Source organism: Hippoglossus hippoglossus, chromosome 1 (assembly GCF_009819705.1).
Source record: "Hippoglossus hippoglossus isolate fHipHip1 chromosome 1, fHipHip1.pri, whole genome shotgun sequence".
NCBI classification, from domain to species: domain Eukaryota; kingdom Metazoa; phylum Chordata; class Actinopteri; order Pleuronectiformes; family Pleuronectidae; genus Hippoglossus; species Hippoglossus hippoglossus.
Window position 1 is genome coordinate 30,307,358 of NC_047151.1, and position 17,500 is coordinate 30,324,857.

The following is a 17,500-nucleotide window of genomic DNA, read 5'->3' on the forward strand; positions in this document are numbered from 1 at the left end:
ACTGTCTTCTATGTGTATGGCTCCTCCAGAAAAAGTCCAGAGCAACTGACTCCGACATCTGTGTTCTCACATCCAGAACCTCCAGAACATTTTAGAACCTCAGTTCATGTGTGAAAACAGACAGACCTGTCCCTGCCAGTCTGTGGTGTTGATCAAAACGACAGAGTCGGGAAACTGATCTTCAGAGAACAGGATGTGGTTCAGTTGATCCAAGACCGACTTCCTGGCAACCTGGGAAAACACAAACACATCAGCACCTGAGAAAAAACAAAACACACACCCAGTCCTGATCCAGATCCTGATCCAGATCCTGATCCAGATCCTAATGGCCCCTGACTGGAGAATCAGCACCACCTACTGTTTATCTCCATTAACCTAATATTCACAGGAAAAGTTATTTTTCAGATGAAGGTGACATTAGAATGTGTCTCACCTGCAGAGCAGCTGTCCTATAGTCTGAGGACGTCTCACTGTCCACGCTGCTGGTTCTGTCTGTCCCTCTGGAGTTCTGTCTGTCCTTTATGGAGACGCTCCACGGATGGCGAGACGTTTGACTTCCTGTCTTACTGTGGAGAGCAGACAGACAGACAATGATATCACAACTGACGGATGATAATGATGTCAACAAATCTTAAAGACAACGAGGACGAGGGAACTGCCTCATGTCAAAAACACACATCAGTTGAGAAACACCTGTAACTCTGTGTGTGTGTGTGTGTGTGTGTGTGTGTGTGTGTGTGTGTGTGTGTGTGTGTGTGTGTGTGTGTGTGTGTGTGTGTGTGTACCTTGGTGACACGTGTGTCTGGGACTCAGTTTTACACAGTTTTGCAGCCGGCCCTGTATCTGTTACCACGGCAACATCATCCTCACCTTCCTGTGGAGAGAAGAACATGCAGAAGAGAAAACCTGTGTGTCTGTACACATTGTGTGTATTATGGTCTGGACTCACCCCAGGGCCGGCCTCTTCTCCTCCAGACCCTTCAGCAGGAAACAGTAGCTCTGTCGCCTGATAAACATGAGAGCAGTGATACAGTGTGACCTGCAGGGGGCAGCAGAAACATCTGGGGCTGCGTCCCGTGTCAGAGGTCAGATGTACTCACGGCTGCAGGCGGTTCTCTCTGGTGACTCCTCTGACTCAGCATCTCCGTCTGAGAGGGCGACTGAGAAACGCCGTCGAAGAACGGCCTGAGGGGGAAACAGAGTCTGCAGCAGCAAGTTCACACAAACATGACGTCAGACACATCGACACAGACTGAAGGTCTGAAGACTCGTTCACACCTGGTTGGGTTCAGAGCTTCAGACTGAACCTGAACATCAGGTGTGAAGGTTCCTCAGACCAGAAGAGGACTGGGTCTGGATCAAACTGAACCTGGTTCTGTTGGTTAAATGGACAGAGAGACAGACGGACGGACAGACAGACGGACAGACGGACAGACAGACAGACAGACAGATGGACAGACAGACAGACAGACAGACAGACAGACAGATGGACAGACAGACAGACAGACAGACAGACAGACAGACAGACAGACGGACAGACAGACAGACAGACAGACAGACAGACAGACGGACAGACAGACAGACAGAGAGACAGACGGACGGACAGACGGACAGACGGATGGACGGACGGACAGACAGATGGACAGACAGACAGACAGACAGACAGACAGACAGATGGACAGACAGACAGACAGACAGACAGACAGACAGACGGACAGACAGACAGACAGACAGACAGACAGACAGACAGACGGACAGACAGACAGACAGACAGACGGACAGACAGACAGACAGACAGACAGACAGACAGACAGACGGACAGACAGACAGACAGACAGACGGACAGACAGACAGACAGACAGACAGACAGACAGACAGACGGACAGACAGACAGACAGACAGACAGACAGACAGACGGACAGACAGACAGACAGACACACAGACAGACAGACAGACAGACGGACCGATGGACAGACAGACGGATGAGTGGCTGACCTCAGTTTTGGTTTTGGCGTGCTCTGGACGCTCTCATTGTCGTCCAGCTCGGGGCCACTGTCACTCGGGTTGTAAAGCTCCAGACTGTCGTACAGGACGTCCAGATCCTCCTCGACCTCCTGACTCTGACCCACCGGGTCCAGAACCTGCAGAACACCAGTTACACCATGGTTCATATGATGGTTTATACAGAAGCAGGACTTTACGTGTGTTAGGTAATATGAAGATTTATCTTTGTTTAGTACAAACCTCATCAGTCACTTTGAATCTTTTCATCAGAGCCACAAACTTCTGCTTGAAGTTCGGTTCTTGTATCTTTTCCTCCTCTGCAGCATCACATGGAGACGATTTGCATCTCGCTTCAGGAAATGAGGATACTGAAAAACAGAGTTTATATACAGTCACTGATCATCTTTATATACAGTCACTGATCATCTTTATATACAGTCACTGATCATCTTTATATACAGTCACTGATCATCTTTATATACAGTCACTGATCCTCTTTATATACAGTCACTGATCATCTTTATATACAGACACTGATCCTCTTTATATACAGTCACTGATGGTCTTTATATACAGTCACTGATCATCTTTATATACAGTCACTGATCATCTTTATATACAGTCACTGATCCTCTTTATATACAGTCACTGATGGTCTTTATATACAGTCACTGATCATCTTTATATACAGTCACTGATCATCTTTATATACAGTCACTGATCATCTTTATATACAGTCACTGATCATCTTTATATACAGTCACTGATCATCTTTATATACAGTCACTGATCATCTTTATATACAGTCACTGATGGTCTTTATATACAGTCACTGATCATCTTTATATACAGTCACTGATCATCTTTATATACAGTCACTGATCATCTTTATATACAGTCACTGATCATCTTTATATACAGTCACTGATCCTCTTTATATACAGTCACTGATCATCTTTATATACAGTCACTGATCATCTTTATATACAGTCACTGATGGTCTTTATATACAGTCACTGATGGTCTTTATATACAGTCACTGATCATCTTTATATACAGTCACTGATCCTCTTTATATACAGTCACTGATGGTCTTTATATACAGTCACTGATCATCTTTATATACAGTCACTGATGGTCTTTATATACAGTCACTGATCATCTTTATATACAGTCACTGATCATCTTTATATACAGTCACTGATCATCTTTATATACAGTCACTGATCATCTTTATATACAGTCACTGATCATCTTTATATACAGTCACTGATGGTCTTTATATACAGTCACTGATCATCTTTATATACAGTCACTGATGGTCTTTATATACAGTCACTGATCATCTTTATATACAGTCAGTGATCATCTTTATATACAGTCACTGATGGTCTTTATATACAGTCACTGATCATCTTTATATACAGTCACTGATCATCTTTATATACAGTCACTGATCCTCTTTATATACAGTCACTGATCATCTTTATATACAGTCACTGATGGACAGATGATCTGAACGTATGAATCTGTGACGACGTATATGAACCTGCAGTGAGAAGGTGAGCTCCAGGTCAGTTGCCATGACGCCGTCTGGAGGAAGAAGATACTCGTTGGATCTCAAAGTTCGTTTGGAGCCCTGAGGTTCGGGTGTGAAGACGTGTTCAGATTCACAGCGGATCATACGTGTTTAAATCAACAGTTAAACCTGTAAATTCAGGAGCAGGTGTGAAACGTTCCTCTGACCTGGATCTTCACAGCGATGACGACGGAGCTGAGCTCTCGGTCCAACTCCCTCAGAACCAGGAGCTTCTTCAGAGTCAGACTACACAACCTGACACACACACACACACACACACACACACACACACACACACACACACACACACACACACACACACACACACACACATACAATACTAAAACCATGGAAACAGGAAGTCAGCTGACACTGGCAGAGACGACAGATGCTGTCAGGGATTCAACATCTGGGAACATTTGTAAAAGATTTGACAGTTCAGCCCACAGACTGTAAATAAAGATGGACGACATGACGGCTCCCTAAAGTAAAGACAAATTGTCTCTATCGCCCCCTGGTGTCTGGCTGCAGTATAGATCATAAACCTGCTCCATGTTAGCAGATGGGACATGGACAAAACTTGGACAAAAATCAAAGTAGACGTTAAATAAATGTTTGTCAAAGATGGTTTCTGTCATTTCAGGTCGTTCTTATCTCTCTGATGTTTGTTCATGTTTCTGATCAGGATCATGCAGGAACTTGTCCGTCACACATCAGCTTCCTGTCACACGTGTTCAGTGGAGGACGTCTCCTGCTGTGTTAACACCTTGGTTCATAAAGGACGGTGCTTTATGGTCTGTTTGACTCTAAATGATCATAATTCACTAAATCAGCTGTTTGAAGAAGACTTGAAACTAGAGACTGAGACAGAAACTCCTGAATGTTTACTGACGTCTATTTCCATTTTTATTCACAGTCCATGGTTCAGATCATAGAAGTAGAAACACTTTAAATCTGGATATTTGTCCGAACTTCCCACACGTGATGATAATCACTGTGATTATTGGCATCACATAAACACACAGTTTAAACTTTGTAAACCTGCTCTGACGTGGTGACGACCGACAGGTTCCTGCTTCCTGGTGTCTAAGAGGATTATCTGTGATTGGTCGAGTTGGTTAACCCCGACTAATCTGCCGTGAACAGGTGGAGGGATGAGAGAGCGAGGACGACCATCAATCTTCAACATGTTTATGTTTTTGGATTGTTCTGATTGGCTGCTGCAATGTGATGTAACTGTCTCTGCTCTTTAGTCCATCATGAAGCCTCTGACCCAGGGTCAGGGGCCTCAGCTCTCTCTAGGCATTCTGGGAGATGAAGTGTGTTTGACCTTTTCATCGACAGTGAGGACGACCAGAAAGTGTCGAGAGGTTGAGGAACGTGCACAGTGGTTCTCAAACTGTGGGTCGGAAATCAAATACAAACCAATAAAGTGCTGAAGACTCCATGTTCTCTACTTGCACCAGATCACACTCTGCAGGTTCTTCACCATCAGCTCCTCCTCATCTTCATCAGTCCAACAGGACGTCTTCACAGAGTCACGCTACAGCTGCACTCTTCTTCTCCTCCATCTCCTCCTCCTCCTCCTCCTCTGTCCTGCAGCTTCTTGTTCATGAGTCTCACCCATAGGGGTCTCACCTGATGTCAGATACTAACAGCTAGACACACACACACACACACACACACACACACACACACACACACACACACACACACACACACACACACACACACACTCACCGGGCAGCAGCCTCCTCTCTGGCCGGACTTTAATCCTCTTACCTGGGCACGCAGCTCGGAGATGACCGGTCCATCTCCCAGGTTGCGAACAGGTTCATCGGCACCGGGGCTCGTCCGTCCCGCTCCCCGGCTGCACCGGACCCCAGCGGGGGCTCCGCCTCCGTCCGGCCCGGAGGGAGAGCAGCTCTCTCTGCTGCCGCCGACATCGTGTGATGTCCGGTCACAAAGTCCCCCTTCACCGGCCGGTTCTCCGGTCAGCAGGGGGCGGGGCTGAGCGGGAGGGAGGGGCAGTGAGACACATGATGAGTGGTAATATATAATATAATACAATATAATATAATATAATGTAATATAAAGTAATAATATAATACAATATAATATAATATAATGTAATAATGTAATATAATGTAATAGAATGTAATATAATAGAATGTAATATAATATAATATAATATAATATAATGTAATATAATGTAATATAAAGTAATAATATAATATAATATAATATAATATAATGTAATAATGTAATATAATATAATATAATGTAATAGAATAGAATAGAATAGAATAGAAATATACTTTACAGTAGTCTGCAGTATAGATACAGGAGCATATATATATATAAATATTATATAATATATTTATATCATATTTTGGTAATTTCGTCAATCATATTCTATCTATATATAATTTATATTTTTGTTCACGTATGTTTAATTGATCAACATATTAGTTACTTTTTTTAATAAGTTATCAGTTTTACTAATGTTTTATTCTATTAACATATTGTTGTATTTTATCGATATATTTTTTTTCATTTTATTAACAGTTATTCATTTAATCAACATATTATATTTTATAAATATATAATATTATTTATTTCAAGATATTTTACTGTCTCTTATTCCCATGATGTATTTTTTAAATAATGACGTCAGGCTTGGAACTTTTACTCAATAACTAAATAAACAGGGCGGAGTGAAACACTACGTCATCGCAGACGTGATCACGTGATGACGAGTGTGCCTCTCAGCTGACCGCTGAGTTCCGGGTTGTGTGTCGGTGTTTATCTCTGCGCTGCTTCTCAGGTAAAATCTGTTTATATACATATTTATATTTATTTATTAGATTGTCAATACAATATGAGAACAGTGAATAAACCCAGTCCGCGTGCACCGTGGCGGAGCGCGGTCACGTCGAGCTGACGGTCCGGAGTTTGTCTCGCCTGTTCTCGTTGATCATCATTTTAAGGTTGAGATCAACTGAGCGAGCGCGATGCATGATGGTCTATATTACCTGGTTAGTGACCACAGGACAGACACTACTTGTCACGATGCATTGTGGGAAACTGAGTCCACTGTGTTGTTAATAATAACCAGAATGCATCGCCCCCTGGTGGCTGGCCGCAGCACAAGGTCATAAAGAAATCACCATTGCAGTTTTTTAAATTATTTACTGTAACTAAGCAACCAACTACACAGTAGACAATCTACTTCCTGTTTACACCACATGACCAGTGTACGTAAATGGTCATACAACACGTGTTCTCCGGCTGTCCGTGTGGGCGGAGTCTAACTGCTGGTTGGTGATTTGCAGTCGGTGCCATGAACGCCTCAGACAGTGACGAGGAGTTCTACAACGAGAGGACGGCGTTGGTCCCGTCAGAGAATCCAGTGGTGTCGTCGTACCAACCAGATCCTGACGTCAGCGCCTCAGATGAAGCGCCGACCAATAGGGTAAAGGTCACGTCTCTGTTCTGTATTCGCTTACGTCAGGTTGCGTAACTAAGAACTGTCCTGGAAGAATGTTGTTGTTCTTCCTGCTGCACTGATGCTGAATGTCGCCCTCTGTTGGTGCAGCCCGGGGTCAGCAGGCGGATGGGTCCAGCGGCCGTAGAAGGATGTGGTGATGGGGGAGGCTCAGATCAGGAGGTGGATGCAGACGACGAGGAGCTGACTCTGAAGTACGGCGCCAAGCACGTCATCATGCTGTTCATCCCCGTCACCCTCTGCATGGTGGTGGTGGTCGCCACCATCAAGTCGGTCAGCTTCTACACGGAGAAGACGGACCAGCAGCTGTAGGTCCACGACTCAGCCGGCACCTGCAGGACGCCGCTGCTGCTCACAGCTAACCGTGATGTTTGTCCCCGCAGGATCTACACGCCGTTCACAGAGAACACTGCGTCTGTCGGCCGCCGGCTCCTCAATTCCGTTCTCAACACCATCATCATGATCAGCGTCATCGTGGTCATGACCATCTTCCTGGTCGTCCTCTACAAGTATCGCTGCTACAAGGTCAGAAAGCCGGCTAGTCGAGGCGTCAGTGTCACTGACAGACGCCATTTAGTTTGGTCCTGGTGGTTATGCTTGTTTCCTGAACGTTAATGTAACTGTGATCTGTTCAGTTCATCCACGGCTGGCTCATCCTCTCCTCCCTCATGCTGCTCTTCTGGTTCAGCTTCATGTACCTCGGGTCAGTTTCACTCATAGCTCTATTCACACCACAGTCAGGGAACAGTTGGACCAATCAGAGCGCAGAGCGTTGTCAGCTGGAACATGAACACACCTCTGTTTTTCAGTGAAGTGTTTAAGACGTACAACCTGGCCGTGGACTACCCGACGGTGGGAGTGATCATCTGGAACTTCGGGGCCGTGGGGATGATCTGTATCCACTGGAAGGGGCCGCTCCCGCTGCAGCAGGCCTACCTCATCCTGATCAGCGCCCTCATGGCCCTCGTCTTCATCAAATACCTGCCGGAGTGGTCGGCCTGGGTCATCCTGGGAGCCATCTCTATCTACGGTGGGTCTCTGAGCGTCTCTGAGATCAGAAGGTTTTCTTCATCATCAAATCTCCTTCAACAGTTGGTGTTGGTAAAAGCTGCTGTGTTTGAATATGAATTAAGTTGAACTCAATTGAAAAAAGACAAAAAACCATTAGTATCGCGTTACAACACGCTATCATGAGAATGTTTTTAAGACTGGGCGTGTCCCAATCCAGGGACCGCCTCCTTCACAAGCCATGTAGACTGACGGCAATCAGTCTAAAAATGCAGCCTGAGAATGAGGCGGAGCCTAAACTGAGACACAGTCATGGACTCTGAAAAAGTGAAGCCAAAGCAGAAGTGTCTGAATCCTGTCTTCTGTGTAATGACCAGCAGGGGGCGACTCCACTGGTAGTTTCTATAGAAGTCTATGAGAAAATGACTCCACCTCTTCAATTCAGCTGATGTTCATTTAGTAAATTCTGATCATTTAGAGTCAAATAAACCAGAAAGCGCCGGATGTGTTGGGGGGGGGGATACCACAGTGGGATTGACAGCTAGCCGTCCAATGGGTGCATGTGGGCGTGTCCTTGAGCTGTCAGTCAGTGTACAGAGGCGCCAAAATCAACCAAAATGAAAAGCTCCTTGTAGAAAATTAAAATAAGCTCAATGACGTCTGTGCTCCTGCAGCCGACCAATGAGAAACAGCGACTCTGCCTCAGCATCATTGTTAATGTCCTGGTCACATGGTCTCCTCTGTGAGCAGGAAGTAAACGCTGCGTTTCTCTCAGGCTCTAATTCAGCCTGCGCCGCTGATGGTTCCATGTCTGGTTACTGTGTCAGCCTTCCCATCATGCTTTGCTCAGGTTGTTTGTGTTGTTGCAGATCTGGTGGCCGTCCTGTCTCCTAAAGGTCCTCTCAGGATGCTGGTGGAGACGGCTCAGGAGCGCAACGAGCCCATCTTCCCCGCCCTCATCTACTCCTGTGAGTCCATCACACGTCCAGTGATCAATGACCAGAAGCGATACCACAGAGTTACACATGTACAGAGAAATACAGCTGACTCGTGGCCGACCGGCAGGAAGCGATGACTCTGTAATTTGATTGATTTATGTGTGTTTAGCTGCCATGATGTGGACAGTGGGGATGGCGAGCCCGATGGACGCTCAACGCTCCGACCACGAATCAGGTGCAACACAACAACTGCTCAGTCACAAGGAACCGGAAAGACAGAACGACTTTAAGACTTTGACTGTAGTACAACTTCACAACTTGTACTTCTACGACTTTACAACTTTACGACTTGTCCAACTTTACGACTTTACGACTTGTACGACTTTACTTCAATGATGTGATAATTTGTGGATGTCGGATGTTTACCTTCGTTACCAGTTAATTGAATTAACACTGCCACTCTGCTGCCATTTTCTTCATCAGATGAGGAGGTGGGGCATAGTGGCAGGGAGGTGGAGCCTGAGAGACGACAGTCCCGGACGTTTCCAGAAGACGACCTGGAGGAAGACAGTGAGTTCATGAAGAGTATTTCAGATTAAAACCAAAGCTGTACAGCCTCATGAAATAATGTGTGTGTGTGTGTGTGTCTGCAGGGGGGGTGAAGCTTGGCCTCGGTGATTTCATCTTCTACAGCGTTCTGGTTGGAAAAGCTGCAGCGACCGGCGGCGACTGGAACACGACACTCGCCTGCTTCGTCGCCATTCTCATTGTAAGTATTTTATTCTTGACTTTGTTAACGGGTGTGTCAGCCTCTGCTCGTATAGCGGCTCGTCTGTACGACTGTTCCCTGGGACATCTTGATGATACAACATATTGACGGACTACTGACGCAGTGTACGTGTTCCTCAGGGTCTGTGTCTGACTCTGCTGCTGTTGGCCATCTTTAAGAAAGCTCTGCCGGCGCTGCCCATCTCCATCACCTTCGGCCTCGTCTTCTACTTCTCCACCGACTTCCTGGTTCAGCCGTTCATGGACAATCTGGCCGCTCATCAGTTCTACATCTGAGACCAAGACCCGCCCCCCTCACCTCCCTCCTCCTCGTCACCCTGCGTCCGCCGCTCTTCGCTGACAAAACACTTCTTCCTGCACCGGCCGCCTGTCTCTCGATGAACACAGGAAGTGATGTAACAGGCAGAGGCAGCTCCTGGACGTCAGGCACAAACATCAGTTGCTGAGTGGACGTTTAAAGGTCCGCCTTAAATCCTTCATCTGACCTTGTATGTTTGGAGTCAGCTGATTGGCTGACGCTCCTGTCAATCACAGTCAAACATTCCTGTTGCGTCAGTTTTACCATTAAATCAGACGCTGCGTTTTAATGTTCGACTGCATTTAAGGTGAATTTTTCTTCAACAGACTCAAAATGATTTTTACTGTTTTATGAGAAAAGTGTTTAATAAATAAAAAACTGGTTTCAAATAATCAAACCTAACCTTCTGTTAACAGACGTGACTCTGATCAGCCCAGTTTCAAATATTATAAATAAATTCATCATTTAATATTTTAAAACATTAATTTATCAGCATCTGTTTGATTTAATTGTTTTTAGTTTTTAGTTTCCTGCGTCTGAAACGTTTTGATACTTCGACGTCAGATTAGTTTTTTATTTTGATTAAATATTTCAACGCCTGATGAGGTTTGGACGTCGTCTCAACTTTTATTCAATGTCAAACTGTTTGGCTCTACAGGTTTTTAATCTGAGAGCTAAACTTCTTTTATTTAACACGTTAGTACGGTTTCAGTAAAGTTATTTTAGTTTCTGTTACTGTTGAAACAAACTTTCTGTATGAACTTTGTTGATAAGTGCAGCACACTGGCTGGTGGGCGTGGCTAGTGGGCGGAGTCTTTATATGTTGCAGGAAGTGATTCAGGTGAAATGTGATTGTTTTGTTGTAAAATCAAGAAGTTACTCTGCCCTCTAGTGGACAAAAAAACGTCGGTTATTGTAGCTTTCAATGAACGCATTGCCACAGTCTGCCACCAGAGGGCCCCACATCAACAGCACAGGTAGTCATTTTAAATATGCAACATTCAGACCTGGTGAAATAATGACGTGAATAATTCAGCTTTTCTCAAATTTAGTTTTCAGTTTTGTCAGTTTTTGTGACTTTTCCCCGATTACGGGTTAAACATCAATTACGTTTTCATCAAATAGTTTTTTTCTGATAAACTTTCCTCATTGAAAATATATTTTATTACATGAAAAATTTAATTTACTCTTCATTAACGTCTATTTGTTCTGAAAACTATCAACTCAAATATAATCTGACAGAAATCTGTGGCTTCTGAAGCTTCAGTAAATTCAGTGGGATGGCCAACCGTTACACTCTGAACAGAAGGTGGCGCTAATAGCTTCTGTTTCTGGCTTTAAGTTCAGTTAAGTGTTGGAACTATTTCTTGTATCCATCCGCCCTCGTACTCTTGCGTTCCAGCACTCGTCTTGTTATGCTAACACTTGCCACCTGCTTCTAGTTTTTATGCTAGGCTAACCACACCTCACTCACGGATGGAAACAATACACAAACCTGTTTTTCATTCCTTCAGTATAAAAGCCCAGAGCGGCAGCTGCCCTTTCACATCAACATGTTTATTGTGATAAAATAAAAAAAACAACAGTTCATGAACAAACAGGAAATGAGACGAGTCAGTTTCTCTCTTCAAACTGAGACTTGTTCTTCAGCAGGAACGCAGCGAGGGACTCGATCGGGTTCGGGGGCCTGAAACAGAAAAGAGTCGGAGTGTGAGGTCCTGTTTAAAAGTCGAGTTTTAACTGGAGCAGATTCATCGTCATAGAAACGTCTGCGATGAAGACAAAGAGTTACCAGAACTTTGCATTGTGACAAAGTGATCAATGACAACAGTGGTCACGAATCACACGATCTTATTTATGCATCAAGTTTTTAATTTAATTTAATTTGTACAGCGCCAAATCATAATATACATTATCTCAAGGCTCTTTACATTGAAGGTCAAGACCTTAATTTTTTTTATAGAGAAAAGCACTTTGGCGACTGGAGGAAGAACTCCCTCATTAAGCTGAGTTCAAGCTGTGACACACGGCTGACGATGTAGGGACGTCCTGACGACTCTTCCCTTCTGTCACACGCTTTGTGACCCAATCATGTGAGGGACGGTCAAAGTAAAAACACGGGTGTTGCTGACCTCTCTTTGGCGAGCACCGACAGGCCCTGCAGCAGGATGGGCACCACGGTCTGGTCCAGGTACGCTCTGGTCGGCAGCGCCTGCAGATCCACCTTCTGCTTCGAGATCTTCTCTGCACTCGCCTTCTCGTTCTCCACTGTCCTCTGAGGAGGAGAATCAGCAAAGCATGCTGGGAGTCTGCCCTTCACTAGTCATTACAGTGTGTGTGTGTGTGTGTGTGTGTCTGTTACCTGGATGTTTTCCGTCAGGCCGTACTCTGCGTGAGGGTTTTCAGAAACCTGCAGGAGGATTCATGTTCACCGAATTTATATAAAAACACAAAGCTGATCAGAAGAATATGGTCTGAAATGAATGATCAATATTTCTCTCTGACACGTGGCTCCATTCAAAATGGTTTGTTTGAAACCTCTGGGGTTGTGTTTCAGTCTGGACCAGGGCTCGGCAACCCGCATGCAGCTCTTCAGCCCCTCTGCAGTGGCTCCCTGTACAGTGTTGTGCTTTTTTTTTTATTGAACGAATCAGTTTTCATACGATGAACTTTCACTTAAATTTTTTTAAATCATCGTATCAGGCCATCATGTGAAATACCAGAAGGGAGAGAAAATGTGTGTGTGTTTGTGTGTGCTCCCAGACAGCACACACAGGCTCTTTTGATAGTAAAGGTTGCCGACCCCTGAGACGAACAGAAACAGACTTTTGTACACGTTCTCTTCCTGATTGGTTCTCATCAGTCACATGACTCGACTACCAGCGGTGAACACAAAGCGTCGCTAACACTTCCTGTCAGTTACAGTTCCACCTCGTCGTCCCTGCTCTTCACCTTCACCGCTCCTCCTTCAGAGGAGTTTCTGTTACTAAGCAACCAACTGCAGAGACAATCTACTTCCTGTTTACACCACATGACCAGTGAACGTGAACGGTCATGTGATGTGTGTTTTCAGGTGTGTGAGTGTGGACGGAGCCTCACATGTCTGCCGGTCACTGTAAACCTCTTCTGAGCTGACACTGATAAGACTGAATCGTGTGTGTGTGTGTGTGTGTGTGTGTGTGTGTGTGTGTGTGTGTGTGTGTGACTCACTGGTGTTTGTCCCTCCATGGACTGATCTGCGTCTGTGTGATCTAAAAACAAAGTCAGTTCCAGTTTTTTCAGTGTGAAGAAGGAGAAACAGTTTGTTGATGGAGAACGTGTCAACACTGCTGAACATGAGTCTGTAGAAAACACGTCATCAATTTTATTATTAAGTAGGGTTAGGGTCAGTTATCACTAACTGATCACTGACTAACCACAGGTCACTGACTAATCACTGACTGATCACTGACTAACCACAGGTCACTGACTGATCACTAACTAACCACTGGTCACTGACTAATCACTGACTGATCACTGACTAACCACAGGTCACTGACTGATCACTAACTAACCACAGGTCACTGACTGATCACTGACTGATCACTAACTAACCACTGGTCACTGACTGATCACTAACTAACCACAGGTCACTGACTGATCACTGACTGATCACTGACTAACCACAGGTCACTGACTGATAACTAACTAACCACAGGTCACTGACTGATCACTAACTAACCACAGGTCACTGACTGATCACTAACTAACCACAGGTCACTGACTAACCACAGGTCACTGACTGATAACTAACTAACCACAGGTCACTGACTGATCACTAACTAACCACAGGTCACTGACTGATCACTAACTAACCACAGGTCACTGACTAATCACTTACTAACCACAGGTCACTGACTGATCACTGACTGATCACTGACTAACCACAGGTCACTGACTAATCACTGACTGATCACTAACTAACCACAGGTCACTGACTGATCACTAACTAACCACAGGTCACTGACTGATCACTAACTAACCACAGGTCACTGACTAATCACTTACTAACCACAGGTCACTGACTGATCACTGACTGATCACTGACTAACCACAGGTCACTGACTGATCACTGACTGATCACTAACTAACCACAGGTCACTGACTAATCACTAACTAACCACAGGTCACTGACTGATCACTAACTGATCACTAACTAACCACTGGTCACTAACTGATCACTAACTAACCACAGGTCACTGACTGGTCACTGACTGACTGATCACTGACTAACCACAGGTCACTGACTGATCACTAACTAACCACAGGTCACTGACTAATCACTAACTAACCACAGGTCACTGACTGGTCACTGACTGACTGATCACTGACTAACCACAGGTCACTGACTGGTCACTAACTAACCACAGGTCACTGGTCACTAACTAACCACTGGTCACTGACTGATCACTGACTAACCACAGGTCACTGACTGGTCACTAACTAACCACAGGTCACTGGTCACTAACTAACCACTGATCACTGACTAACCACAGGTCACTGACTGGTCACTAACTAACCACAGGTCACTGGTCACTAACTAACCACTGGTCACTGACTGATCACTGACTGATCACTGACTAACCACTGGTCACTGACTGATCACTAACTAACCACTGGTCACTGACTGATCACTGACTAACCACTGGTCACTGACTGATCACTGACTGATCACTGACTAACCACTGGTCACTAACTAACCACTGGTCACTGACTGATCACTGACTAACCACTGGTCACTAACTAACCACTGGTCACTGACTGATCACTGACTAACCACTGGTCACTAACTAACCACTGGTCACTGACTGATCACTAACTAACCACTGGTCACTGACTGGTCACTAACTAACCACTGGTCACTGACTGATCACTAACTAACCACAGGTCACTGACTAACCACAGGTCACTGACTGATCACTAACTAACCACTGGTCACTGACTGATCACTAACTAACCACAGGTCACTGACTAACCACTGATCACTGACTGATCACTAACTAACCACTGGTTTCTCAAATCTCTTTGAACTTGTCTTTATTTAGATCTTTCCTCTCGTGTCGCTCGCGCTGCTCGGTGCTTCGTGAGCGCTACGTTAGCTTAGCATCCCGTTAAATGTCCGGTAGATAAACCTCGTTGACCGGTTAAACCGACTCGTGTGTTTGGTAACATACGAGTCATCAAACCGGAAGCTCGCAGCAAACAAACCGAAACACGAGGAAAACAATAAAACGGTGAAAAGCGCGAAACCATGTTTAACAATGAACTCACCGTCCGCCATGTTTGTTGTGGATATTTCCGCAAGATATCCAACGTACGTCAATTCCGCTTTGAGTTACGTTAAAAGATACACGCGTCGCGTTGTTTTCCCAACCAATGGTGGACGAAGACCCGCCCCCTCCCCTGCCTCTGATTGGCTCATCCCTTCCGGGTGTATGCATTAGCCTAGCACTGATGCTAACCGGCTCCATGAACGTGACAGAGCCGGAGGAGAGGCTCTTAGCCCGGGCAGCTCAATGTGAGTACTGCCGGTGAGACACGGAGGATATTTAATGAACAAATTAAAGGGAACGTGTGACGTCAAAAATTGGCGACTTCCTGTTGCGTTTTTACATAACGCTCCGCCATAACGCCTTTTTTGCACAAAAAAGCCGCACTGTTGTTGTACTGTTCCTAGAAAAAAAAATATATATAAAAAAAATATATAAAAAAAATATATACTATATATATATATATATATATATATACAATTATAGTAATTGATAATTCATAGAGATTGATTGCTCCTTCAGTTCCCACTTTTGTCCACAAGGTGGCAGTATTGTACGGCTCAGCTTGAGCTAATGTTGTGATCTGACCAGAATATTATTATGATGATGATGATTATTATGATTATTATTATAACCATAATTACCATTATTCATATCTTCTATCACTCTCTCTCTCTCTCTCTCTCTCTCTCTCTCTCTCTCTCTCTCTATCTATCTTCCTAAATTGTTATGTTTTTGAGAAAAGATTAATTACATTTTTATAAATTTTACATTCATATATGTATATTTGTCTTCGTTTCCAATATGTCATAACCTTGAAAGTTGGAAGAGGTTTATTCCAATGTTTATTTATATATTAAATATTTCAAGCAATTCTGCAGCTATATGATGAACTAGGGCTACGTTGTAGCACTAACGGGCCGAGCTCACGCAACTCGGGACCTGTCGCGGTCGGTGGAGAGAGCGATCGGCGACCGGCTCCGACCGGCTCCGCGTTGCATGTGTTTTGCGCTCTGCGGGAAGGATAACGATTCACTTCCTGCTTCCGTCACATGATGTCGATCCTTGCCTGCTAATTGCTCATTACGGTCCACGCTATCTAATTTTATGTAAATCGAATGATAGTTGTAAAACAAAGCTTACTTCCTGTTGCCAATAGGTGGCGCCATCAGTATTATTACATACAGACTAATAGATCTGTTCAAGTAGGGGCTCTGATGTAGCGTGAGCAATTTTGTGTCAATTGGACAATGTTACAACAACTTCATTTTCACACTGATCAGTAGGTGGCGCTATGACCCTGAGGAAATATTGACACATAGAGCCGTTCAGGCTTGGACTCTGATCATGTGACAGAACCTTCGTGGTGATAGGACGATGCACACTGGAGTTATGACAACATCGTGTCCTTTGGCGAAGGATGATCCTTCGCAGCACCTCAATGTTTACATGGTTTGAGGAAATGTCACAATTCTGACCATGGTAGGGAAATACAATCCTTCCAAATACAACAGGGCCTCCCAGCGGGGGGGCTCGGCCCGAACTGCGAATCATAATTCTTTCAGCTTAACCCTTTGATGAACAACATGGGTCCAAAGTGACCCGGCTCAGGTTTTATTTTCTATATCTTTACAGTGATTGAATTTCATCATTCAGTATTTCAGATATTCCCCAATTAACTTGTTTTTTATCATCACAAATCCTTACTTACATTTTTCCTTTGTTACTTTTTTGAATAAAAGTCATTTTTGTATCACTGCTCTTCTAATTCATTTCCTGTGTTTTTTCATGCATGAGTGTTTCTTTGCTATATGTTTGAAATAAAAGTATTTATTAAATATCTTGTTTTTGATTAACACAAGTCATTTTCCTTTTTCCTTACACCATGGGTGAAAATGACCAGCGCAGTATGAATTCACTACAGATCACCTGACATTCATTTCACACAGCTGATGCATGTGGGTCTTATTTTACATCCGTTACTGGAGAGAAAGAGAAATATGTACAATACTAACTAGCTGTTAGCTAGCTAGCTTCTTTTCTGGCTAGCTAACCATAGCTAGATCA

The 17,500-nt window shown here is 44.3% G+C and overlaps 3 protein-coding genes across 5 annotated transcripts in view; 1 reads left to right on the forward strand and 2 right to left on the reverse strand.

The window, feature by feature from the left end:
- Positions 1–5,566, reverse strand: part of LOC117764735 (phosphofurin acidic cluster sorting protein 1-like) — a 13,399-nt gene extending 7,833 nt beyond the window's left edge. Inside the window, 11 exon segments of the mRNA XM_034590773.1 lie at positions 127–231; positions 434–566; positions 786–874; positions 950–1,006; positions 1,101–1,185; positions 1,996–2,141; positions 2,245–2,301; positions 2,304–2,372; positions 3,554–3,643; positions 3,751–3,838; positions 5,366–5,566. Of these exon segments, the coding sequence (XP_034446664.1) occupies positions 127–231; positions 434–566; positions 786–874; positions 950–1,006; positions 1,101–1,185; positions 1,996–2,141; positions 2,245–2,301; positions 2,304–2,372; positions 3,554–3,643; positions 3,751–3,838; positions 5,366–5,529 (1,083 nt within the window). The 5' untranslated portion in view covers positions 5,530–5,566.
- A 729-nt stretch (positions 5,567–6,295) lies between these two features.
- Positions 6,296–10,828, forward strand: psen2 (presenilin 2). Of its 3 annotated transcripts, none has more exons than XM_034589716.1 (11): positions 6,296–6,407; positions 6,870–7,058; positions 7,182–7,399; positions 7,475–7,616; positions 7,727–7,794; positions 7,901–8,121; positions 8,969–9,067; positions 9,207–9,272; positions 9,521–9,607; positions 9,691–9,806; positions 9,947–10,828. In XM_034589716.1, exons 2-11 carry the CDS (start codon positions 6,927–6,929, stop codon positions 10,100–10,102), a joined length of 1,305 nt encoding a protein of 434 aa, XP_034445607.1. In that variant the 5' UTR covers positions 6,296–6,407; positions 6,870–6,926; the 3' UTR covers positions 10,103–10,828. The 3 variants fall into 3 exon arrangements, with proteins under 3 accessions (XP_034445607.1, XP_034445616.1, XP_034445624.1); XM_034589725.1 differs by having other exon boundaries at positions 6,320–6,406; positions 6,856–7,058; XM_034589733.1 differs by having other exon boundaries at positions 6,321–6,410; positions 6,919–7,058.
- An 835-nt stretch (positions 10,829–11,663) lies between these two features.
- Positions 11,664–15,519, reverse strand: dpy30 (dpy-30 histone methyltransferase complex regulatory subunit). Its single transcript, XM_034590742.1, has 5 exons — positions 15,435–15,519; positions 13,335–13,375; positions 12,487–12,534; positions 12,257–12,399; positions 11,664–11,811 (listed from the first exon to the last, which is right to left on the reverse strand). The coding sequence occupies exons 1-5, from the start codon at positions 15,442–15,444 to the stop codon at positions 11,739–11,741; spliced, it is 315 nt and encodes a 104-aa protein (XP_034446633.1). The 5' UTR covers positions 15,445–15,519; the 3' UTR covers positions 11,664–11,738.
- Positions 15,520–17,500: the final 1,981 nt, after the last annotated feature.

Coding starts and splice junctions, on each gene's coding strand:
- psen2 (XM_034589716.1), top strand. CDS start 6,927: ATGAACGCCTCAGACAGTGACGAGGAGTTCTACAACGAGAGGACGGCG. Junction 9,068..9,206: donor CCCCGCCCTCATCTACTCCT/GTGAGTCCATCA, acceptor ATGTGTGTTTAG/CTGCCATGATGTGGACAGTG. Junction 9,608..9,690: donor AGACGACCTGGAGGAAGACA/GTGAGTTCATGA, acceptor GTGTGTCTGCAG/GGGGGGTGAAGCTTGGCCTC.
- dpy30 (XM_034590742.1), bottom strand. Junction 12,535..13,334: donor CCATGGAGGGACAAACACCA/GTGAGTCACACA, acceptor ATCCTCCTGCAG/GTTTCTGAAAACCCTCACGC. Junction 11,812..12,256: donor TCGGTGCTCGCCAAAGAGAG/GTCAGCAACACC, acceptor TTTCTGTTTCAG/GCCCCCGAACCCGATCGAGT.